Source organism: Copadichromis virginalis, linkage group LG11, assembly GCF_057382275.1.
Source record: "Copadichromis virginalis isolate Kocher_CV1m ecotype Utaka linkage group LG11, C_Virginalis_male_GT1.1, whole genome shotgun sequence".
NCBI classification, from domain to species: Eukaryota; Metazoa; Chordata; class Actinopteri; order Cichliformes; family Cichlidae; genus Copadichromis; species Copadichromis virginalis.
Window position 1 is genome coordinate 34,896,380 of NC_140628.1, and position 26,212 is coordinate 34,922,591.

At 40.3% G+C, this 26,212-nt stretch overlaps 1 protein-coding gene, 3 long non-coding RNA genes and 1 pseudogene across 5 annotated transcripts; all 5 read left to right on the top strand.

Annotated features, from left to right (window-relative positions):
• The first annotated feature begins 1,084 nt into the window (after positions 1–1,084).
• LOC146699209 (uncharacterized) lies at positions 1,085–9,844 on the top strand. Its single transcript, XM_085472612.1, has 7 exons — positions 1,085–1,311; positions 1,629–2,103; positions 2,241–2,296; positions 7,980–8,172; positions 8,285–8,356; positions 9,453–9,540; positions 9,624–9,844. Exons 1-7 carry the CDS (start codon positions 1,085–1,087, stop codon positions 9,842–9,844), a joined length of 1,332 nt encoding a protein of 443 aa, XP_085328738.1.
• Positions 9,845–9,938: 94 nt separating this feature from the next.
• LOC146699210 (uncharacterized) lies at positions 9,939–10,417 on the top strand. The gene is made up of 3 exons (XR_014922803.1): positions 9,939–10,065; positions 10,154–10,258; positions 10,370–10,417. It is a non-coding gene; the product is annotated as an uncharacterized LOC146699210 (long non-coding RNA).
• Positions 10,418–10,654: 237 nt separating this feature from the next.
• On the top strand, positions 10,655–12,422 carry LOC146699211 (uncharacterized). The gene is made up of 3 exons (XR_014922804.1): positions 10,655–10,726; positions 11,783–11,924; positions 12,253–12,422. It is a non-coding gene; the product is annotated as an uncharacterized LOC146699211 (long non-coding RNA).
• A 6,297-nt stretch (positions 12,423–18,719) lies between these two features.
• Positions 18,720–21,141, top strand: LOC146699212 (uncharacterized). The gene is made up of 2 exons (XR_014922805.1): positions 18,720–19,040; positions 19,826–21,141. It is a non-coding gene; the product is annotated as an uncharacterized LOC146699212 (long non-coding RNA).
• An 838-nt stretch (positions 21,142–21,979) lies between these two features.
• LOC146699213 (uncharacterized) lies at positions 21,980–23,171 on the top strand (annotated as a pseudogene). The gene is made up of 4 exons (XR_014922867.1): positions 21,980–22,028; positions 22,247–22,329; positions 22,510–22,597; positions 22,717–23,171. The product of XR_014922867.1 is annotated as an uncharacterized LOC146699213 (transcript).
• Positions 23,172–26,212: the final 3,041 nt, after the last annotated feature.

Consider the following 26,212-nt stretch of genomic DNA (forward strand, 5'->3'; position numbering starts at 1 on the left):
TGGAAATGAGTTGCTGTAGCCTGGCTTCCACAGCGCTGAGAAATCCCTCTCCCTCATGCTCCAGCCATAGGTTGACCAACCGTGAAGCAGAGTCAATTATGACCTCCTGAAGCTCCTTGGGTGGGGCGAATGCTGCTGGATCCATAATGTGGCTGGTCTGTACTGTCATGGCGAATGGGATGAGACATGTGGAGGAATTAAATGATCCAAGCGCAGGCACTCGTAGATGTGAAGGAGGTTTATTGAAAAAAAATAAAGCACAAGGTGGAAATGGCAAAACGGAACCAAAACGAATCTATACTGTTAGCATGGTGATTGAGGACTCCCAACCATTTAGCATTGTGGAGGACAAAGGATTCAAAAGATTTGTTAAATCATTCAATCCTAGCTATGTTCTCCCCACTAAAAAGGTCATAAAAGCAGTGAAAATTTAGTTTTTACAGAATAAAATGTGAACAGGCAGGACTGTGTAGCTACCCTACACACTGCTTCACAGCCACGTCGTACTTTTAAACAAAATATTTTTTCTTACCTTTAGGCCCTGAAAGTCATGGTGGAGGCCAGGTACCAGAAGATGAAGGAGAAAGCTAAGGCTAGCATTGAGAAGGCAGCAGCTGTGAGTCTGACATCAGATATGTGGACCTCCATCAACACAGAGGCCTATCTTGCAGTCACCTGCCATTTTGTTGATGAGTCCAACACATTAAACACCGTTGTTTTAGGAGTGCAATATTTTCCTAATGCACACACTGCAGAAAATATTGCACAAGTGAAAGGCTCACTCATGACAGAATGGGCAATTACTGACAAAGTTACATGCCTAGTAACAGATGGGGCTGCCAATATGGGGGCTTGTGCAAGGGAGCTACGACTCAAACATGCCATATGCATAGCTCACACCCTGAACTTAGTGGTGAAGAAGGCCCTTGACCAGACCCCTGAGCTCTCTGACATCTGAGCCAAGTCCAGGAAGATTGTGGGATATTTCAGGAGCAGTACCACTGCAAAGGTAAGTTCTTAAGTGGCTTAATTACAGTTTCTTTAATGCTACTCAAGTGTATAGTTCTGCTCCCTTGACAATCTAATGTATGCTTTTTTAATTGTATTTTGTAAGGAGAGGCTTTCAGTGGTGCAGGAACAACTAAGGAAGCCTCAACTCAAACTAATACAGGAGGTGGAAACCCGCTGGAACAGCACTTGTAATATGCTGCAAAGACTGTTCGAGCAAAGGGAGCCAGTGGGTGCTGCTTTGGCAAGTCTCACAACAGACATCCCACCTATTTCATCTGAGGAATTTGGTATAATTTCAGAGTGAATAGAATAATCCTTTAATTGTCCCACAAGGGGAGATTTGGGTATAACAGCAGCAAGAAAACACATATACAAACAAACAGTACACAAGACACAGAACATACACAATTTTTACATATTTACATGAAGGACAATGGTTACCAAAAACTGAGTACCATACTGTTGTTAAATTAAATAAAATTAAATACAGATAAGAGGCAACCCTGGTTATAGTGTGAATCGGTTGATAAAATAGTGCAAGATACAGCGCTGATGTAAACATCTATGTTTGTTGGGAGCAGTTCTGATTGTACAGTCTGACAGCTGCAGGGAGGTAGGACCTGCGGAAACGCGTGTCTGGTTGTCCTAGCACCATTTAACGATGCAACCACTGAGCTCTCTCAGGAAAAAAAAAAAAGAGTGTCTGGGTCAAAGGTCATACCTTTACTCACTATGCTTGTTCATTGCCTCAATGAACAAATGGAGAAATCACCATCCATTGGGTCTTCTCTGGCTCAGAAGCTGAGGATGCTATTGAGAGAGAAGCTGGATAAAATACAAACCATGAGCATTATGTTCCTTGCAACACTGCTGGACCCAAGGTTCAGAAAACTCAGCCCTGCAAGAGCTAGCGAAGCAGAAAAAAGACTGAAAGCCGAATGTTCTTCCGTAATGAGGGCCTCCACCACCTCCTCTTCCTCCGCACTACCACCACAGCCATCAACGTCACAAACTGTTGAGGCTGTTTCCCACGGTACTATTGTTATTGCATTTGAGTTGCATTTATATAAACTGATTGTTGGGTTTTCCTCTGTATCTATTATTGTACGATCTACTGTACAATATAAAGCGCCTTGAGGCTACTGCTGTTGTGATTTGGCGCTATATAAATAACAATTAATTGAAAATTGAATTGTTAGTATCACATAAAAACTCTCCTTATTGTTTAGGTAACAACCTGTGCCGTCGCCTGGATGAAAGTGTCAGGCAGACACAGACACAAAATGTAACAGCAGATGCGAATATTGAGGTCCAACGGTACATGATGGAGCCAAATATTGGAAGGCTGGAGGACCCCTTAAATACTGGGAGAGACAAAAATATGTCTATCCTCACTTATATAAGTTAGCACTGACATACCTGTGTACCCCTGCCTCATCTGTGCCCTGTGAGCAAATGTTTTCAAAAGCAGGGGAAATATTGTCCAAAAAAAAGAAATCGCCTACAACCTGCCACAGTGGATAAACTGTTGTTTTTAAATAAAAACCAATGATGTGTCCCCTAAACACTAATCACTGTCAATACCTCAACGTTACAAAAGCACAACCACTGTCCATACCTCAACCACACCTCACAGTAAATGATCATTTCCATTTTAAGCATTTCCAAATAATCATTTTCCATACTGCCAGTATAAATATACACAGTATACTGCCATCACTACAATATACATGTTTACACACTCCTTTTGTTGTTGACATTTACAGGCTGTGTGCAAAATGCCACACTCTTTAAATTCATGCCAACTAATATTTTTACGTCCAGTAGATGTCCTACTAGAGCAAATGAAGCTTCAAGACGCTTTGCGCTGGGGTGAACCAGTTGGATGAAAAGCTTCAGTGCTTCATGAAGCTTCATCTGCCCATCACTACTGAACAGCAAACATGAACACAAACATGAAGGAAGGTGAGCAGATGAACCTGCAGGGTGAACACACGGTTGAAACACAGACAGACCAGCAACCTGCACACGAGAGGACACGACTTAAATACACGCAGAAGAACACCTGGAGATTACACACAGGTGGGGAACACAGCTGGAAGTAATTGACGAGATGAGACAAGAGAAGCTAAACTGAATACACTCACATAAGACACGGACCTTCACAATAAAACAGGAAACAAGAAGCATCTACACAAAGACCCAGACTAGACACTATACTAAACCTACAGGAATCACGAGGGCACCAGAACAAAACCTACATTAAACATGAGACACAAAACCTAAAAACAAATCCCTTAACAAGAATAAACAGAAACAAAGAATTCTACTAATAATCAACAAAGCACAAGAATCAGAATACAATCCAAAATGAAACCAAAACATAAGAACTCAAAATGCTGGGTCAAAATGACCCAGAACTGTGACACCTTACTTTTTTCATGTTTGTCAAATAAAGGATGGTTAAAATTCTTTGAGCCTTTAAAAAACACACCTGCTAGATGTGGATGGGTGTGGCAAATCTTGCACCACATTTCAGTGTGCTCATTGTTAGCTTCAAGCCACGGCACATCTTGGAGCCACTTTTCTCTGGCTCCAGTTGGTGTTTCTTAGCTAGTGGCGGCACACCAAAGAAGCTGCTTAATGTCTGTTGTTTTTTGGACATTTAGCTGGTGACAAGCAACACATGTAAGGTTAAATGAGACAGTCAAGTACGCAAAGTGTCACTACGCATTCCTAATTTTTGTCACGCATGCGTACCTGCGTACCAGTCATATGCACCCCTGTCTATAACACACAGCCAAACAACTACTCACTCAATAACCACTATCAAATTATCATATCTATTCAACCTAACATACATGGTTTAGGTCATTGGGAGGAAGCTGGAGTACCTGGAGAAAACACACACATGCGCAGTTAACCCTTGTGTGGTGTTTGTATTTTTGTTACTCAGCCAGTGTTCATGGGTCTGGTGGACCCGCTAGAGTTTTGGCTTTCCAAATTAACACTATCAAACAATTTTATGTTAAATTACTCAACAGATGTTTACTTCATCCCAATTACAAGACATATGAACAGCAAACATGGTTAATTTTTTCCCTTTACCTTTGTTAGATCACATTTATGAATTAATGTGCTTCTCGTTTTTCTTTTATATAAAATGTTATAAATAAATCAGTTATAATCAAGTGGAGTGAGTGGAAAGACACAACACATTTACACGTGAAAAAATAATTAATTGTTTAATTTTTCTTTTGAAAAAAACTGAACACGGGTCTCACAGACCCGAACACCATACAAGGGTTAAAAATGCAAACTCAGCCAAGGCTTTAAACCAGAACCCTTCTGGCTGTGAGACAACAGTTCAAACCACCACACTACTGTGCCACCCATGGTAACTCATATTATAATTGATAATATAGGGACAGAAGTATGTCCTGGAATACAAAAAACATATTCCACAATCTGTACTTACTTACCTAATTCTCTCCCTAACAATCAACAATACAAATTCTCCCAGCCCCCAGAAAAACTGGGTTATCATTTCCACACTGGTTAGCATTTACTCTGTCAAGTTTGTCGTTATAACTAATAACTATCCATCCATCCCATCCATCCAAGTTTGTACAGTTCTATACTGTAAACAGAGCCAATTTTACACTGTATAATTTCCATAGGATTTATTAGTTTCAGATTTTTTTAGTCATATCATATGATCTGATTTATTCTGTACTGCTAAACGAAACAATGTTTGGTTTCTCAAACTGTCCATAATTGCTAGTGATAAATTCATTGGTTTCAGGATGCACCTTCTGCATCTTCAAACAAAAAATCAGAACAAAAGTATAATAATTAAATACATTTTTCAGAAGAAAGCTACATCTTGATACATGCTTGATTACCGGCCAGTTGCACTGACCTCGGTAGTAATGAAGGTGTTTGAGAGGCTGCTGAAGAACATCATCTCCTCCTCCATCCCAGACACCACAGATCCGCTGCAGTTCGCCTACAGATCCAACAGATCTACACACCACTCTCAGCCACGTGGACAAGAAACAGGGTAACTATGTGCGAATGCTGTTTGTTGATTACAGTTCAGCGTTTAACACAATAGTGCCCTGCAGACTGTTCACAAAGCTGAGGGATCTGGGACTTAACAGCCGTCTGTGTGCATGGGTGTTGGACTTCCTCACTGGCAGAACTCAGGTGGTGAGGGTGGGCAGGTGCTTCTCCAACAGCATCACCATCAACACAGGAGCACCTCAGGGATGTGTCCTCTCGCCACTGCTCTACTCCCTCTACACTTCAGACTGTGTGGCCACCCATGGCTCCAACACCATTGTGAAGTTTGCTGACGACACAGTGGTGTTGGGTGCCATCTCCAACAACGATGAGGCGGCCTACATGGATGAAGTGAAGAATCTGGCATCGTGGTGCCAGGACAACCACCTCCAGCTGAACGTCAGCAAGACCAAGGAGCTGGTGGTGGACTTCAGAAGGGGTCAGCACAGAGACTACAAGCCCATTATCATCAATGGAGCTCCAGTGGAGAGGGTGCAGTCCTTCAAGTATCTTGGTGTCCACATCTCCTCAGACCTGACATGGGCTGCCCACATTCAGGTCCAGACCAAAAAGGCTAGGTAGCGCCTGTATCACCTACGACAACTGAGGAAGTTCAGGGTCTCTCCAAAGATCCTCAGGATTTTCTATACAGGCGCTGTGGAGAGCATCCTCACACAGAACATGACATCGTGGTTTGGGAACAGCTGTGTGAAGGACCAAAAAGCTCTCCAGAGAGTGATCCGTACAGCAGAACGCTGCTGCAGGATTGCAGGATTCCAACTTCTGCAATCTGGTAGAAGGTTCCGCATCTTCCGGGCAAGGACAGAGAGACTCAAGAGGAGCTTCTATCCCCAAGCCATCCGGGCCCTAAACACACACACCCGCCCTCTCACATCATCTATAATTGACTGAGTCAGGACTCTTCCAGACACTAAACCAAGGCACAATGTACATTTCAATTCCTTTAATTTTAAATATGTTTATATTGTCTATCCTGTAAAATAGTCAGATGTCTATTCATATTAATGTACAGAATTCACCTGCTTGCTGCTACTACTATATATATATATATATATATATATATATATATATATATATATATATATATATATATATATATATATATATGTTTTTCCTCTACACCCCCCCCCCCCCCAATTTTTTTGCACATGTCGAGGAGCGTGTCAGGCTACATTTCACTGTGTGTTATACTTGTATAACTATGCATGTGACAAATAAAGAAACTTGAAACTTGAAATGCTGGTTTAACATAAGGATCTAAAATATGTCACACTATGTTGTTGGTTGAATCTCAGATTTGTTTAACCTATGCAGATGTAAGTGTAAAACCATTGCTTCAGTGGTGGACCTTGGCTGGTGGTGTGTGAGGAAACATGTTTTGCCTTATAGTGTACCTTTTCTTCAAATAAATAACTAAATACTTTTTAAAAGAGGAATTTCCTATAAACAAACAAATGTAATAAAACTCAGTCCTTCGTCACAGTAAATGTTTCACTGAAATTCCATCAAAAAAAGTCTGAACTCTCATCACCTGACCACTTTTTATCCAATGAGCTGTTTTTCACCCCTCCCCCCTCACTTCGTGACTTCGAGTTGAGGAGTAGCAACACTTTGCTGGTGTGGAGAAGCCAACAGGTAGCTTTAAACTTTCAAATTTTGCCAGCTTTGTAGCCCAGCAACCAGTCAGATTTAGTTTTCTTGAGGTTTTTCTTTGGTGTATATTCCTTGATTAAGTTTTGTATTTCAGTGTAATTCTCATGCTAAAGCTAGCCTTTTTTGATGACACGTGTATTTAATTAGTCAAGGTTAAATACCTAGTCTAACGCACACCTTTTTAGTTAAACTGTAACATTTGAAAATACTCAGATGTTATTATTTATTCATCCCACTGTCTCCAGATTTTAAGCAATGCTGAAATATAGGTGACACGTTATTAATGAGACATTTCAGATAAGATAAGCTAACATTTAACTCTCTGGAGTGCAGATTATATGGCCAATTTACGGTGTATCAGAAACATGTGTATATAATAGTCTTTTAAAATATGTTGATAGGCCAAGTAAAACCAGAGTTATGATACATAATTTAAGCTTTTTCCTGAAAACTGTTTTTACGTTTAGTGCAGGAAAATATAAAAACGGTATTTTCTATACATTATTGCCTCTCCTTTCCTATTGTGGTGGATAAATGAACATGAGCCGATCAAACAATTAAATCAAAAGTAGTCAAAAACAGCCAATTATACCCTTGGCTCCAGAGGGTTAAGAACACCTGTACGAGATCAGTTTTCACTGTAAACTATTTTCCTGAAATATTACATAAATTGTACTTTTTTTTTCTTTTTCTGAGACAGTGAATTGCAATGCAGCCCCCGAGAGCAAAAAGTAAACCGAAAGATGAAGCAGTAAAATTTGCATCTTTGGGGCAGGACAAAGATGGATTTGAATTGAAATGCATAAATTCAGTAAAAGGTGAGGTACTAGGATACTTGTTGAGGATTTTTGGCACAGTCATAAGTTTAACCATTGCAGTAGACCAATGTTGAAATTTTCTATTTTCTTTGTAAGGTTGAGGAGTGTTTACTAGGTGCAACTATAACAAAGGAGACGTTGTAACCCAGAAGGAATATGAAAACAGAACAAGATTGTACCATGACGCCTTAAAGGTTTTTCTTTTTGAATTCCGGTACAATGGAAAACAATTATGGTATGTAAATTAGAATAATTAATTTTTCAGCCTACTTTTTGCAAAAAGTTATGACGACCACATTAAGACAAACTGCTAGTTTGTTACAAATCCATATAATTAAAAATGTAATCAAATTGTTCAGCCTTTTTATAAAGCTTGTGTAATTTTGTGTCTTACATTTTTTGTTGTTTCAGCATTGATGCAGCCAGAGGGGATGGCTCCTTGGGCAGACTGGTGAATGACGATCACGTGAGCCCAAACAGCAAAATGAGGACAATCACAGTAAATGGAGAGCCTCATCTATGTTTATTTGCCATAAAGGACATCAAGCTGGGGGAAGAAACAACATACAACTACAGTGACTCTGACTGGCCATGGAGAGTAAAGGTACATATTTATATTTACATTTATTGTAGTGTAGCTACGTAACTGTATTGTATAGTCTCAACGTATCTGTGTTGAATGGATGTTAATGTACTTTTGTGTTTGCTTGCACAAGGTTTCAGAGCACCCTGACTGTCCTCAAGCTGATGTGCCCATGGCATCGTCGTCCCTTAAAGATGATGAGCAGGTGACTAATTTTCTGCTGTTGTTATTATTGCAACAAGAACACAGCAGAGTTGTTTGGATGTTGAGTGAGGGTGTTAGACACAAGTCCTATAGTGTTGGTTAATGTAAGATACCTACATTATGAGGACTGTGTGTGTTTTGGATGTGTAAGTCTACTGAAAGATGATCTCTTCCACAAAATTTTCCTGATGTTTTCCTTTTTTGTCTTCTTTTTTTTCTTTTTTTTCTGTAGAGGAGGCAAGGGGCGTGAGACTTTTATCTCTTTCTATCTTCTATCTTAAGACACATTACAGGGTTTTGTAATTGGAAACTGGGTTTTTTGTATGGTTGGTCTGGAAATTTTGTTTGATACTTTGTGGTGCTTGCATGGTCCTTGAGACATGGTGCTTGTAAAGTCCCTCTATAATCTGCACAAGGGACTGGAAATGTAAATGCAGTGTATGTGTTAGCATAGCATATTAATACATGTAGTGTTCTCTTTGTGTTTTTACAGATGACCTCGAGAAGCAACCCCAGAGCAGAACAATATTGAAATTGTTTTTTGGACTGTTGGGCGGATATATTATTGCCATAACTGGTCACCGAAAGGGAGTGATCATCAACATGACTACTGAGGAGGTTGAAATGGCAGAAAAAACTAAGCAGGGTGCCCGCATCATCCGTGTATGTACTAAAACTATATAAATCTAAGTATACATAGACATTTTTTTATTCAGTTGAATAAACATGTCTTTTCATGTATTAAGTTAAACAGCACAAAACTCAAAGATACCATGGGCAAGCAGCTGTCCCCCTGTACAAGAATGAGTATACCTGGTTGCAGCATTACAATCATATCAGAGAGTATGTTGAAGGCTGTTCAGAGGAACCGACTTTTTTCCACAGTTCTAGTGGAGGTGTTCTTCATAGACTACCGGTATTTTTCAAGGCAGCCTGGGAGATGATGAATCTGGGGATTGCCCCCCACCTTCAACATGCTACGTTCCTCCACTTACGTGAGAAAACCTTTCATTTTTATTTTTTGACACCCAATGAAGTAGGTTAAAGTGTCATGGGTTTTATTCATGTGGTTTCTTTTTAAAACATTATTCTTTCAGGCCAAGCGACAGTTGGGACGTAAATTTTACGACAGAGTGGCAACATTTATGTGCCATGATGCCATCACAGCCAAAAGATTTTATCAAGGTTATTTAAATAAGCTAAAGTGAAGTCATATATTTATCTATACACTTACATTTATTCATATTTAGTAATATTGCTTTGCACAGCTGAGGACCCTGCAGAGGACACACTCCAGAGCCGAGCACTGACCACCAATGCAATTGCAACATATGCAGCAAGGAAAAGGAAAAGGAGAGAGGACAGAGGATCTGTGCAGGATGAGGACAGTGAAGGATCTGAAAAGGAAGAGCAGCAGTCATCAGGAACAGAGGAGCTTTTAGACAGAACGCTCTTCCAGTGTAGCAGTAACAAGGTATGTGTGCCCTGACTCCCTTGGTAAGAGTTTTGATTGGTTGCACTTCTTTCATATATAATCATTTACTCCATTATGAACAAAACATATTTAATTTGTACCATAAACAGATGGTGAGCCCAGGTCAGGGTGAGGGTGCCGGTAGTGCCGGAGCCACAATAAACGAAACTAAACAGGATTTGAAAAAGGGGGTGGAGCATCTACAAAAAGTGACATACCAGTTGCGCAAGAGAAAAGTATGTAATGTATGTTCTTGTACTTGTTTTTAGTGTTTTCACTGATTACTAATCTTTTAGCTTTTTACTTTTACTTTTCTAAAATCAGATGGTGGTCTTTTACAAAAATGATAGGACAGATGTGGGGAAACTCACACAAGAAGACAATCCAGAAGAGGAGGAGGAGGATGAAGCGAGGGAATGGGTTCCTAAGGTGGGCAGGAAAAATCCAGCAGAGTTTCTTCTCCTGCAGTTAAAGATGTAAGTGTTTTGTTTCCAAACATCCATGAAAATGAGTAAAATATATATTTTTCTGCTCTAAAAGCAGTCTGTTAGCTCATCTGAAGATGATGGGACAGATGACTGGAAACCCACACAGGATGAATCTGAAGGCTATTCAGAAGAGGAGGAAGAACAAGAACGTAAAAGGATTCCTAAGGTAGCCATGAAAAACAAAACTGGGTGTCCTATGCCACAAAGAGAGGTGAAATTCATCCTCAGTTTCGGTGCTTCCACAATCAATCCATCAAAAATGAGCCAAACATATTGTTGTCTTCTCTGAAAACAGATGGCGGCAGCATCTGAAGAGGATGGGACACATGATAGCAGACCCACACAGGATGAATCTAAAGATGAAGCAGAACATTTGGGACAAATGATTCACAAAGTGGCCATGGAAAAGGTAAAAATTGTCCTCTGTTTCAATGCATTCAACAAAATATGTCTTTGTATTCTTTGACGTCAGATGGTCAGCTCATATGAAATATGCAAGGAGTAAAGGTATTGAAGGTACATGAGTTTAAATACCTGGAGTCAAGCATCCAAAGCAACAAGCAGTGCAAAAGGCCAGGCAGGGGATGGCAGGGCTCAAGATGCTAAGATTTTGTTTGGGAGTGACCAGAATGGAGAAGATTAGAAATGAGTGCATCAGAGAAACAGCTCATGTTGTATGGTTTGGACACAAAGTTAGAGAGGCAAAGCTGACATGATTTGGACATATGTAGAATAGGCATAGTGAATATATTGTTCCATATGGAGCTGCCAGGCAGGAGGGAAAGAGCAAGCCCTTAGAGGGAGTTCAAGGATATAGTGATGGAGGATATAGATAGGGTTGGTATGAACGAGGAGGCGGCTATGGATAGGATAAGATGGAGGCAGATGATCCACTGTAGTGACCCCTAAAGGGAGGAACCAGAAGAAGAAGAACTCAGCTTATTCGAAGAGGATGGAACATGATGGGAAACCTTCACCAGATAAATTCAAAGACAATTCAGAAAAGATGTGTTTGAGGAAGAGGTGAGTTAGCTGCAGTCCATTTTTAGTGAGGTCATGAGGAGGAGTAGAAAGCTGCAGTAAATCTAATGATCGTGCTGGTGTATGTACAATACCAGCAGTGAGTTCTGAGGACTTGGACGGTCCAAAAACTATTTGCTAACAAATCAGCACAGGCACTTATAGTGGTGCACTATTACAAAATGATTTTACTCACAAATAGGGGGCTAAAGTTCATTCCTTGCAGTTTGATTTGTTTCTAAAACCATCAATACCAACATGAAACTGGTTTATAATTTTTTTCTTCTTCTTGCATTTCTGTGTGTTATATGTACAGGACAGGGAAACGGCGATGAGCTCATTACGATTACAACACCAAATTCCAGTTGTTACATAACAAATCTGAACATTACATCTAGATGAGCTAAAGTAACCTTGTTTTTCTTTGTCGATCATCATTTTTCAGATGCAGCAGGCCTATGTAAGCCAAGACACAGCAATGACTGTGAATAAGAGTTCAGAAAGAAGGGTGATTCACCAAACCAGATGCTTGAAGAGGCTCACTTTTCATCAGTCAACTCTCTTTGAAGACACGATACCAAGATCTGGTAACTGGAAACCAGCAGCTGTAGTAAAAATACACATTTCCTGATGTTTTCCAATGTTTTAAATGAACAGCTAAGCCACTTGATTTGAATTTAACTGAGACTGCAACTTAAAGTCAATGAGAAGTGGTTACACAGATGCTCTTTTACTCAAAAAGTATAGTCAGCCTATCAGAAAATATGCTTAAATCATGATGGGGAAACCCTGAAATGTTGGATCTTACTGTATGTATTCATGTCACATGGTCGCAGCAAATGAGTGAAGTTTCTGCATGGCATCAAAGAATTGAAAATGAATGGTATAAACTCAAGGAACTTTGTTTTTCAACAGAACTGCAAACATGATGTGGTGTATTCGTCAGAGAAGATGTTGAAAAAATGTGCCTTTTGTAATGCACATTTTCCTGCTTTCAAGTTGATTTGCGTGAAATGTAAAGGTGAGTATTCTTGTCCTTTTATTTTAGATGATTGTCAAGATATTACTCTATTAACAAGAGGAAGTTATTACCTGTAATATTTAATTTATTGTTTCTGCTGGCACATTATTTATTCACTTATCTTATGTTTTTTAAGTTACTGGCTCTGCTCTACACTACACACCAGCTTTCTTACATTTGTCTGTTTTAATTCTGTCATCTGCCAGTGTATAATAACTTGGGGTACGGTGTGTGAATTCTGCTTAACAGAATGTGAACACATTCATGAGCAAAACATTGTCAGGCTGGCAGCTTTCTAATTCTTATGGAAATATTCAACTCATTTCAATTTTAATCTGATTCTTGTGTCAAATATTAATGACACAAGTTATTCAGTAACCAGTGAAGACATACAAACAGGTTTTAGAAGTAAACTTTTAAGTTCTGCTTTCCTGACTACATCAAGCAGCATTCTGCTTTTAGTATTACCAGCTATTACAGGCCTTTTAATGGAGTAATACCAGTTTGCCAAACTACGGCAAAATAAAACTCCATCTAACCTTCAGTCATTGACTAAAAAAAATGCAACGTGGTCATTATTAGTGGACCATTAAAATCAATTTATGTAAAATAAATATTGTGACACCATTTGTTCCACTACTTTGATACTTTAGTACCAACTCGTCTCGAACATGTACAAGTTAATTACCAATTCTCAAAAACCATCCCTAAACAAATGTCTTTTGTATGATATGTAATTTTTGCTTTTGTTCTGGGAACCTAAAATCATTAAGCTGCATGGAAGTACTGGAATATCTTTTGTAATGTAAATACATAAACACGTTCTGTTTTTCATCTGTCTCGTGTAATCTTGTATCTGGCACAAGTCCTGTGTTATGGCCCGTCTAGGCGCGGCCAGACCACAACATAAAGGGTGATCCATCCCCGTCCAACCCCAAGCAGCACGTCACACACTTACTATTTTGTGACAGTGATTTATTTACAATAGGTGCGGTTAAACAAAGGAAGGGAGCATATCATAGCTTCAGGGTGAACCCAAGGCCAAAACAACAAACAAAAGCAGCCTATCTCAAAAATAAACGAAACTTACCTACTCAAAGGAACTAAACAAAACGACAATCACTTTCCTCCCTACCTAACAAAAACAGGAGAAAACTGATTAACCAAAAAGGCGGTCCACCCCTACATGCTCTTACATTACATAATACGTCGATACAGTGACCGGTCTGCCGGCTGGGTTGGGCCGAGGATGAATGACTGGGCAGTCCCTGGCGGGCTCTTCTTATCCGCTGTCTCCCAGTCCTCAGCCAATCGGTGTGAGCCATCCACCCTGGATGCACCAATCCCGGAGGAGCACCTAGATACTCAAATCCACACACAATTACGGTCACAGTCGTAACACCTGTTACATCAAAAGCACAAGGTTTGGACTTGAACTGGTAGGTTATTGTAAGATTTTATATTGTTAAATTTTAGTACTTAAAATACATGATGTAGACTTATTTTTCCTCATTAAACGACTGGCGACCTGTAGCCTTGACCCCCATCGTAAGCAAATGCTTCGAGAAGCTTGTCAGGGACTTCATCTGCTCTGCACTACCCAACTCACTGGACCCTCTACAGTTCGCATACCGCCACAACAGGTCCACTGATGGTGCCATAGCCCTGATACTACATACTGCCCTGTCACACCTGCAACTCAACACCTCAAAGACTAAGGAACTGGTTGTGGACTTCGGGAGGTCCAGAGAAGGTCCACTGCCGGTTCAGATAGAGGGGGAGGAGGTGGAGGTGGTCAACAAGTACAAGTACCTCGGGCTGTGGGTGGACAATAAACTGGACTGGTCATGCAACACAGAGCACCTGTATAAAAAAGCCCAAAGCCGACTGTACTTCCTCAGGAGGCTGAGGTCTTTTAACATCTGCAGGAAGCTCCTGAGGATGTTTTACCAGTCAGTGGTTGCTGGAGTACTTTTCTATGCTGTGGTGTGCTGGGGGAGCAGCACAGCAAAGAAGGACTCATGCAGGCTAGAGAAACTGATCAGGAAGGCTAGCTCTGTGGTCGGCATGAAGCTGGACACTCTGGTGACAGTGGCAGAGAAAAGGACACTAAAAAAAGCTGCTGGACATTATGAACAATGCTGGGCATCCTCTGCACACGGCCATTAACAACCAGAAGAGTCTGTTCAGTGACAGGTTGCTTCTCCCCAAGACAAGAACTAACAGACTTAAAAACTCCTTTGTCCCACACGCCATCAGACTGTTTAACTCCTCTCTGGAGGGGAGAGGGAGGGGAAACAGGAGGACAAAGGAGGGGGGAACAACTAAGCTGTAGTGCCTCTTCACCTCACTGTACAATACCTTGTGCAATACTTTTTTGTAAATAGTCAATGGTGCAATAGACCTCAATACTTGAAATGTGCAATTCACTTGTATTTCTATTTTTTATTCCTATTTATCCCCTTTGTATATTTTATTTATATTTGTCTCTGTATTTATGTGTGTGTGTGTGTGTGTGTGTGTGTGTGTATATATATATAATATTCTGTAACTGTAACTTCTGTCGGTGCTGTGCTTTTTGGAAATCGAATTTCCCAGAGGAACCCACCCGAGGGATTAATAAAGTTCTATCTTATCTTATCTTATATATTGTACATATATTTATTAGTCTCAGGTTTAGCCATTCTCATATTTTGCTTGTTTTACGTTATTTTATTTTTGCACAACTCTTTTGCTTGTGAAGCTCGTACACAAGAATTTCACTCACATGTACTGTACCAGTATACCTGCACATGTGATGTGACAATAAAAGTGATTTGATTTGAATTATTAGGGAGACATTCAAAAGGGCTGTTGGAGGGGGGGGGTAAATACATTTTACAGGGTTTATTTATCGGATAAAATACGTTAAATGTCACCGTTATTATTGGCCGGCCTGGAAACAGCGGGGGTGTCCAAATTCAGAGGCTGCTTCCACCTGAGGACCCGGCCTTCACGGTCTAAAGAAAGCTGGGTAGTACGTCACGAGCTCCCTTGGTGGAGTGAAACTCTGCTGTCTGCTCCTTGCTATCTAAAATATAACCGGGCACTGACGTAAACTCTTCTGTTTAATCATTTTCTGTTTGACGTTTATTCAGCTGTGTGAAAACCCCAGAGGAACCCTCCCGAGGGATTAATAAAGATAAATTTAATTTAATCTAATCTAATAACTTTAATCTGAGCCAAGCCGATTTACTCACGAACAAATAAAACACTGAAAAAGCCAAACAATAAAAATTTTAAGTTATCAAAGTGACTTATACATGATGTTTAACCCGAGTAGCGAAAGACCGCGGGGGTTTGAAAACGATGTGTCGGTCGGCTCAGATATTTGAAGTTTACACAGCTACATTCTCACCTAAAAATATGTTAAAAGTTTTTTTGCGACCCAGAAAGAGAAATAAGAGTAATATTAAAACTAAGTCGCTACCGCCATTGTTGGAAACTGGAATTGGCTGGAAACTCGCAGAAACTGGAATTCTGCGATATGGTTTTTCAATTTTGTTGTCCAGGTGGAAAATCGGGAGAAATTCGGGAGAATGGTGGCTCCGGGAGATTTTCGGGAGGGGCACTAAAATTCAGGATTCTCCCAGAAAAATCGGGAGGGTTGGCATGTATGGTTGTGGCAATATCACTAACCTTGTCAAACACCTTAGAGTAAATCATATCACAGAATATGACGAGTGTATGTTGAGGCGAACTGAAGAGGAGGAGAGGGACAGGTGCTGCTAGGGCGAGACAGACATCTCTCACGGAGTCCTTTAGTGCTGCTGGCAGGCAAGGTGTTCAAATAGCGCACAGTTTTTTTATTTCTATATGATGAACCCTACATTATTAAGTGATAAGAACAAGTAATCTGATGTCCTGTAATCATTATGATGCTATGATTTGAGTATCGGTATCGGATCAGTATCGTCGATACCACCCTGAATATTACTTGGTCTCGGATTGGAAAGAAAATCAGTGGCATCGCACATCACTAATGTGCACTGCATGTATTGTCAAGGAATGTACCTTCGGAGAGACCTCGTAAATGTCTCTCAAAACGATGGAGGCTGATGAAAAGGCAGGAAGAAAAAGTCTTGTCCTTGTCCATGATGGTGGACTCAACACTGTGTCAACAAATATCCCAAGGTGTATGGAAGCTTTTAACTGTGATGAAAGATGATGAAGTTTCTGCTGCTGTGCGAAGTGACTTTTACATTCTTCTCAAGGAAGATTCGATATACAACCTTGAGGATGGGATCAGACCTGCAAATTTTCATAAACTTATCCAAGCTGTCAAGGAGGTGGCTGGGTTTGATGAAGACTAGTGATGGGATTTCCGGCTCTTTTTAGAGATCCGGCTCTTTCGGTTCGGCTCACTAAAATGAGCCGGCTCTTTCGGCTCCGAACCGGCTCTTCAGGTTGTTTTGTTGCTTTAATTAATTTATTATTCACAATAATATAAAATTATGCACAAAAGGAATTACTAACGTAAAAAAAGTGGTTTTATTTATATATGTTTATATATAAATATATGCGGTGGCCCCTAGAGACAAAACACGTACAAACTCCAAAACACATTTCTAGCATGAACTGAACTTCCAAAGCAGAGCTACTAGATCACTTAAATTACACAATTGAAAGCATGTGTGTATTGTTTGTGTATTTATACACAGGCACTCAAATATATTCAAATAATTTAAAAAAAAGTTCATCTACCTGTTACTATCACACACCAAATCCGGTCGTTGGTACTTGCTGGCTTGTGTAGCCACAAGATAACAAAAGCTCAACACTGCGCCCAGCATCCTGGAGCACTTCTGTTGTCTTTTGTACGTGTTTTGAGTTTTTATGTGCTTCTGAGTTTTTACGTGCTTCGGAGTTTGTACGTGTTTTGGAGTTTTTTCGTGTTTTGGAGTTTGTACGTGTTTTTACGTGTTTTGGAGTTTGTACATGCTTCAGAGTTCGTACGTGATTTGAAGTTTGTATGTGCTTTGTCTCTAGGGACCACTGTAAATATACTTTTATTTATTCACGCCACATAAAATGTAATAAATAAATCATATAATACAAAAATCAACTATTCACATTTCAACTTTTAACTATTTAAATTTTCAGCTGTTTCCTTTTACAAATTTAAAGTGAAAACAACACAAAACACTGCAAACCACAACGCAATTAAATATAAATTAAAATATGAAAACAAAAAGAAGATGCACATTCTCTGTCATATGGGCCCGCATGAATCCGCACTTTCTGAATCCTTTATCATCTGCAACCGAAAATAGTTGTGGATGATTACTATACCTTTCTAATGTGACGTTGTTGTCCCTGGCTCTCTTTCTCTCTCTCTCCCTCTGGCTCTGTTCCTGTGCTACTGAGTGTAACTACCGCCCCTCCCCCCTCTGCCCAGCGTAAAGCACAAGGCTCGCGTGCAGAGTGAAGCGGAAAAAAAGTGCGAGAAAGAGGGTGAGAGAAAGAAAAAAAAAACCCACGTGACGGCTCGCGATAAGGAGCCGGCTCTAGTCGTTCACGTCAAAGAACCGGCTCTAAGAGCCATTTCGTTCGCGAACGACCCATCACTAATGAAGACAGGCTCTCCTATACAACTCCAAGTCTTGCTCTAAAGTTGGGTCACTCATTGCACAAGATATTTAACATCATACAGTGTAGGGCTCTGACAGCAGAAGACAATGAGCTGGAAAAGTCAACCCAGACTTTAAAAAAAACTGTACGCATCAAAATGGTCTGAGCTTATCCTTCACAGAGCTTTAACAACTCTGAGTGACAAGCACTTTAACAAGCCATCCACACTCCCTTTCACTGAGGATGTGCAGCGTCTTCACCAATAGCTTGAAAAGAAGGCAAATTCAGCATCAGAGAAATTGAAAAATAATCCATCACCACAAGCCTATGGGGAACTTTGCAGAATAACTCTGTCAAAAATTATTTTATTCAATCGAAGAAGAGGAGGAGAGGTTTCAAAGATGCAGCTGGAAGCGTTTCTTCAAAGGGACACAGCTGCCCTACATAAGGATGTTGCAGTTGGCCTCTCTAAGTTTGAGCAACAACTGTGTGCACATTTCAATCGTGTTGAAATTAAGGGTAAAAGAGGCCGAAAGGTTGCTGTACTGTTATCACCAGACATGTTTGAAGCCCTAACGCAGCTCATAAGCAGAAGACTAGAGTGTGGAGTCCCGGAAGAAAACCCCTTCCTCTTTGCAAGACCCAACTGTTTGACTCCTTACAGAGGACAGGACTGTCTCAGGATTTATGCAAATGACTGTGGTGCACAAAGTCCTGAACTCCTTACACTGAAAAAAGTCTAACATGCAGTCATTCATTCAATCTAATAAGTGCCATTCAAAACAGAATAAAATCATTGATTTGATTGTGAAACCCTTTCTTTTTGCATTTTAAAATACCACTTTTGATTTGGATGAAACTAAATATCTGTACAAAGGACACAACGCAAAGTTTTTGATTTCTCTCAAAACATATATTTCTTTTCATGTTGAACAGATAATATCTTTAATTTGAGTCAAAGTGATTTGCACTTGAACACGCCCACCAGAAATAGACCGGGACCCATTTTTATTCTGCATGGCTGCTGGAAACATCGTGTCACATCTTTGATTAATTTCATCTGAAAATAAACGTAAGTAAAGCCAAGTGTGTTACAAAAGCTTTTATAATTTGTATTGCCAAAATTGCAGAAAATAACCCCATTTAAGCTGGGTCGACAGCCACCCCTAATTTTTGCATGATTGTAGCTGCTAGCTACAAGCTAGCTAGCTATCCGGCGCGACGTTAGAACTGGTTACCAGAAACCGACCATCACAGTCAGGAATGCAAGTTAGGCAAAAAGCCGTTTTTTACCAGTATACTAACTAGCTAGCGTTACCACGATGCATCGGTGGTGGATACAGCTAGCTAGCATAAGTTCATAGTTCATAACATTCATAGTATAACTCCGTGCTCCGCTTCGTTTGAATTTTTCTGGTGAGCGCGCGGTTTCTAGACACAAGCTTGTGTTTGTGCGCGCACGTTTGTCTCTGTCTCTCTTCATATAAATATCTGTGTGTTATGTGTGTGTACACCGAGCGCAAAAGATAATTATTAATGTGCATGATTTAGAGACAGAAATAACACGCCAACATATAAGATCAATGACATAAGACTAATTCCTTCAATTGACTTTCAGGCGCGGCTCGGAAAAATGTGCATTTTCTGAAGAAATTTTAATTTTAACAGCATTAAATTGACCCTATGCCAAACTTAGTTGTTAATGGCTGGTCTGTAGACTGTTTGGTAAACCTAAATCAAATTATAGTACTAGCTTTTTATAAGGATGTGTATGTCATGTTACGTATTTCTTGGTTTTTCTATGTTATGTGTTTTATAGAGAAGTAACATTATTCTTTTTTTTCTGTATGCTTTCAGAACCACAGATCGCTCCATCCATTCCATGGCTGAAGCATACATTTTCATTTAATCTGAACAGGTATCATTTTGCATTTACACTGCACATCCTTTTTAAACATTTCATAATAATCTAGACCCTCCATCATTATCCTCTCATTCACCTTGCTGATGTGTTGAGGACTTGATAAAAGAATACATGGTATGTCCATATCTGTTCTGTCTCTACATGAGATGCAGTCTCTTGATGTAAATTTGACAACTCTGCTATTAAATGCAATGATTAATGTAGGACAGCAACGATTAATCAACTCATCAAGTTAATATCTTAGGGTTCTGTATTGTTTTCTTTTTTTTCTTGGGCTTTGTGGAACATTTATGAAAATTTTCCACCATTGATTTAATTTAATGATTATGCAATTCACAATCTGATTAGTCAAATAATTGTTCTAATAGTCTGTGACCAAACAACTATCAAAATAGTAGTTTATTATGGTCAAAGATTTATCAGGTGTGCCAGACTTCAGTTCTTCACTTGTACATTTTGTTCCATATTTTACCTCAAGATATCCCAGAAAGATGAAGCTGAGGAAGAGCTGCAGAGTAACCACCATGGCACTCTTCATCTTCAGGGACAACTCAAGCCTCCTACATCAGCGTCGAGACATCGGGATAATCATTGATGGTGTGGAAGTCCTGAATGAGTTGCCTTCTGTGGCAGCTGGAGTGGCAATGGTCTTTGGACTCTGTTATGCTCTTAAAATGGAATATCCACGAGGATTCAGGTTCACCTTTGAGGCTCTTCAAAAGATTATGATGGAGCTTGACTTTAACAAGATGACCTCTAAGATTCGCAAACTTAATTGTGAACTTAACACTGCACAGTAGTGTGTTTGCATGCATGTGTGGATGTGTATGTGCACATGCATGTGCATGTGTGCTTGGTTATTTTCTTGGTTGGCCTGCAGTGGTATTCTACATTCAAAAATTATAAGAACACCCATTTGAAAGGGAGATTTAAGTTGATTTCATTGATACATGTGTAGATTTTTTTTTACATTGTACAGGCACAGTGCACATATAAACATTTTTGAGTACTTGCAAATTGGTTTAAAAAGAGTTTTTATAATGGTTTTATGCCAGTTTTAGACAGGTTGCAGGTTTTATACTGGTTTTCAAAAGGTTGCAGGTTTTATACTGGTTTTCAAAAGGTTGCAGGTTTTATAAAACAAACATTTCTCTAATCATTTCTGCCGTAGCACTAAATCTGTATATTACTAATCCTCTCTATTGATTATAGTTAAAATGGTTTGGAACAATAAATAATTTTGAAATAATTGGTTGGCCAACTGTCTTGTTTTTTATAGGAAATGCAGAGCATTTTTGAACTGAAATAAAATGAAATGTAAAAAATATAGTTTGAATATATGTAAATCAATTACCTGGCTTCAATACAAACATATTAGTTCATGTTAATTTGGTTCGATGTGAATACATTAGGTTGGTTAAATTTCAATATATTAGCTTGGTTCAATAATTAAAATATGGTTCTATGTAAAAAAATCAATTTGGATCAATGCAAAATTTAAAGTTTCAGTCAAGTCTAGTAATATTGTTTATATCAACATAAAAGTATCAGGTCAAATCAAGTGACTCAATTTGGATTCTCTGAAGCCAAATATTTTGGATGTGACAATTGGACATCATTTTTTTAAATTTGAATAGGGTTATTCTTTTTACAGTGTAGGTCAACACAGCTACGCAAACATGTTGCAACTTTGTCTGTGTCCGAATTCAGGGGAAGGATGCTTAAAATGCCATATTTGGATGCAATGAGGTCACAGCGACTTGGCGAAAGCTGTCCGAATTCAAAGAGCACTCAAAATGTGGCGACAAATGCGTCCTACCTCTCTGCGAATTTGAAGGTTAGTCGTGTCTGGAACCAGGGAAAGGATACGCCAATGCCACATTTGGAGGCAATGACGTCACAGCGACGTGACGAAGGCTGTCCGAATCCAAAGAGTACTCAAAATGTGGCGACAAATGCGTCCTACTTTGCCCTGAATTCTAAGGATGGGTCCGATGTATCCTTCATTTCCTACTATATCCCAGGAGTCATTGCGGGCCACCTGCCGCATAAATTCCGAACCAGTAGAAGGATTTTGGATCGGAACAATGGCGGGCGAACCGGGCGTGACAGTGGGAGAGGAATCCGCATTCAAATGTAAGTACTTGAAAATCTGGTGTTACAAAAGTGAAAACCCCATAGCGGTTCTGTTGGTAGTCTCTGGGCATATGCCTGTGTTTAGTTTATAATCCATAGAATCCCCGTGATAGATTACACGTGAACTAGTATGGTGGCCCCAGCAGTTTGTCATGCATTGCCACTCACATACAGCTACGTTATATCTTGCTAATTAATCGGTCTGTGATACGTTGCAGGGAACAAAGAGCAAACAACTCTCCTCATCAGATTGCGACCACCTCTTCACTGGGGTGAAGAATACTGCCACTGTTGCATGGAGGTACAAGAACAAATCAATTCACACCCATATATGAGTGTAGTTTCATGAACCCTCATGCTGCACAGAACCTGTGATGTCCATTCGGTATCACTCTGGCGTGCTGATGTGCAAACATTCGGATGTGGGGATCAACATAGTTGCAAAGGTTTCTGTCTGCTCTTATTTTTCAGGTGTGATCAGGACTATACTGGAGAAGATGGGCTTGCAGGGGACAGTCACCCCCTTGCAGGCAAGGAAAAAGTGGGATAACCTCAAGACAAAATACAAAGTATGTTCTTCTCAAGCAGATAAGTCACGAGGACACAAGTTAGTAAATGTACACCTGCTAAGAAGTGTTGTGGTGTTATCATGTGTTAACTGTCGTGTTTTTATTTCCCCTGCCTTTAGGACTGCAAGTATCCAGGGTCAGGCGAGGGTGTAAGTGGGAAGCCCACTGCTGCCACTTGGCCCTGGTATGCGCTCATGGACGAAGTAATAGGATAGAGGCCGTCCATCAGGCCCCCTTTCCTACTGTCCACTCTCCCTGAGGACACTCCAGGGCCAAGTTCAGCAGTGGGTGACCAGAACGTAGCAGAATCTGACACTGATGAGGGAGACAGTCAGCCACGGACAACAGCAAGGAAGAGGAAATGGGATCGGGATGACGAGCTGCTCAACCTCATCAGGGAGGACATGCAGCAACAAAGGGAGGCAGAGGAGAGAAGGGCGCAGGAGAGCAAGGAGCGAAGGGACAGACTTTTTTCAATCCTGGAACGTCTGATACCAAAATGACTGCTGCGCCCCTCTAATTTTCTTTGACAGTTCTGTGACATTTGTGTGTTGAGATGATTTTCCAGGCACCAGACACCTTCTATTTCCTGCATTGCAGACACTTTCCTTTAAATCATTTGGTGACATTGTGCCCTTTGTGTTGGACGTTACAAGTCTTATTTTCGCAATAAATGGAATCAAACAGTAATAGTCACTGAATCCATTTAATCAACAGGTATTGACATGATGCCAAGTCATAATTACAAATAAAGAGAGTACATATCAGCAACAACAAAAACAACAACAACAACAACAACAAAAACAAATGTGCAATGCATAAGCAGCATTTGAAGACTACAATGTTTGCAGCTATGTACATGTGTCCACACGAGATTAACCTGAGTATCCTGTTCCCGGACCATTTCTGTCACAACTCCAATACATGCCAGGAAGTCCCTGGCAGTGTTGCTGGATCTGCTGAAGATAGATCAGACATGGATGGGGTGCTGCAACTGTGTCCTGCGGTTTGTCTCATCTAGTCGGCAAGTGGAGAATCACATAGGGTGGTCTGCAAAGAGAGCTTAAGGATGCATCCTCCCACTGTCCACTGCAACGTCCATCCACAGGTTTGCAGGGCTGGCTCTATCGACGGCTGCTGCACCACTAAGATGTCAGAGATATGCAAGCAGGAGTGCCATGAAGTGTACTTCATAAACACTGAAAGGTGGTGGATTGGCCAGATGCTGGGAGGTGTGTAAAAATAACTCAATTGCTTGCTAATGTTACTGAATCCAGAGATTCAGTAACATTAGCAAGTGGTGGAGGCCAGCAGATGTAACACGCTGGCAGGTGGATGACGGAAAGGCAGGAGGAGCAGAGACCCGAGGCGGTGAACTGAACTTCAGGTAAGAAGTTATGACCTGCAGTCTATCTGGGTCAGATATAAACCAAGTTTAGGTGGAGTTTATTTTCGTTATGCTGACTTTTTACAGTCAGTTACAATAACTCGTACTGTGTACTAGCTAGCATGACGGAGTTTCTTTTTTCTCTCTCTTTTTTTTTCTTCATTTCATTCTAATTCCATTCTTTTTATTGAAATTCCGTTGTTTTCATTCAAATGATTTTGTTTTCATTCTAATTCTACTCTTTTTATTCAAATTCTGTTGTTTTCGTTCAAATTCAGTTGTTTTCATTCTAATTCAGTTGTTTTCATTCTAATTCCATTGTTTTGATTCAAATTCTGTTCAGTTCATTCTAATTCCATTGTTTTCATTCAAACTCTGTTCTGTACATTCTAATTATGTTGTTTTCATTCTAATTCTGTTGTTTGTTTTAAACTTCCATTGTTTTCATTCAAATTCTGTTGCTTTCGTTCAACTTCCATTGTTTTCATTCATATTCTGTTCTGTTCATTCTAATTCCGTTGTTTTCATTCAAATTATTTTCATTTCATTCTTTTTTTCTTTCTTTTTTTTTTGCCTGTCCTGTTTGGCTCTTTTGCCATCAGAATTGTTGTCTAAAGGCAAAGAAAGATGCCCAATGGATTTACTTTACCAAATTGACCATCCCAGCCTTGCCGTAATGGTCCATTTGATTTACCTTTTATTGTTTATTTTATTTTCACTTACTGAATACGGGACAGACCTGACTCGGGGAAAGAAGGGGAGAAAGAAAGAGGGAAAGAGAAACAGCTGAGAAGAGGGACGGGGGAGAAGGGCAAAAGACAAAAACCAACAGAACGGGCAGAGAAAAACAAAAAAGAAGAAAAAAGATGCATATATCGATCACCTGGATCACCTGCTGAGAAAGAAAAAAGAAAACAAGCAGAAGAGAACAAGAGTAATAGAATAAACAACATCACAATGATATATGGGAATATGACAGTAAATACTAAATATTAAACATTATTGTGCAGCACATAAGATCAACAGCACACAGTGTGCTTTGAGGTAGGAGCCAAAAAGGGTGTAGTTTGTGGGTGTGATCACCCGTGTGTAAACCTGTGAGCATGGATGCGCTTGTTTTTTTAAAAGGTACCTTCATGTAATAATCTGCTAGAGGGTGGGGGGCACAGCCCCGTCCTCCAGGGCATGAAGCAGGTATGGAGGAGATCAAAACTCCAGACATCCAGAGGCCCCCAGAACACAAGAGACCAAGGAAGACTAACAGAGGGGCAGCCGCGCCACTGTCCCAGAAAGAGCTGAGGAGAGTCCCAGATGAGGGCTCACCCAGCAGCCGCGGAGCAGAAGCCAGGGGGAGTTGCAGTGACGTGCCCATGGGCTCCGCCGGCAGCCAGCTGTGCCTGAGTGACCGAGCCCCAGGCCGAGAGGCCGGGGGCACCCCACCTCCGAATGACGGAGCATGACGGAGTTTCTATATTGCTGGGCGGGTGCTATGATATTATTGATGTTGAACTTGTTTTATCTTATTTTATTTGTAAGGTTAGTTATTAGAGTTTCCAACCATCCGGTAAAAAAGGGACTCGTCTCGTATTCAGAGAAAATATTGCGCATTTTGTATTGAGGTGAAAAGGAACGCAGTTTGTCCCGGACTTCAGCTACAATGAAAAAGACAAAGTTGGAGTTATTCTGTCTTTGCTGCACAGCTGCCTCTTCTTCTCTCATTCTCTCCCCCTCCCTCCTGTTTCTACTTCAATCATGAAACTGAGCAATGATCAGCTGATCGGCTTTTCTCTCTTGTTTGTTTATCAGCGGAGAAAACTCAGAGTGAAAAACGATACTGAGGGTTGAGTAACTCCGAACTGTCCAACTCGGAATATTCGGTTTCAGAAAGGCTGATAACAATTAGTTCAATCAACGCGGAGTTGCTTTAACCCCAAATTAAGCGCGCGCACGAGGATACATAAAGGATACATGGAGACGGAGGGAAAAAAGGCGCGGTCAATGTATTTTACAGCGCTTGAGGCCGAAATTCTGATGGCAGCATATGCCGATAACATGCAAATTTTGCGGAAAAAAAGTAACACAGCCTCAGCTGCAAAAGAAAGGGAGCATGCATGGCAAAACATAGCCGACAGAGTCAATGCGTGAGTGTTAATTTAAACATTGATCTAGGGATTTCCACCCATTTAACACGTTATTTTATTATATTTTGTTTTGTTTTGTATTTTATA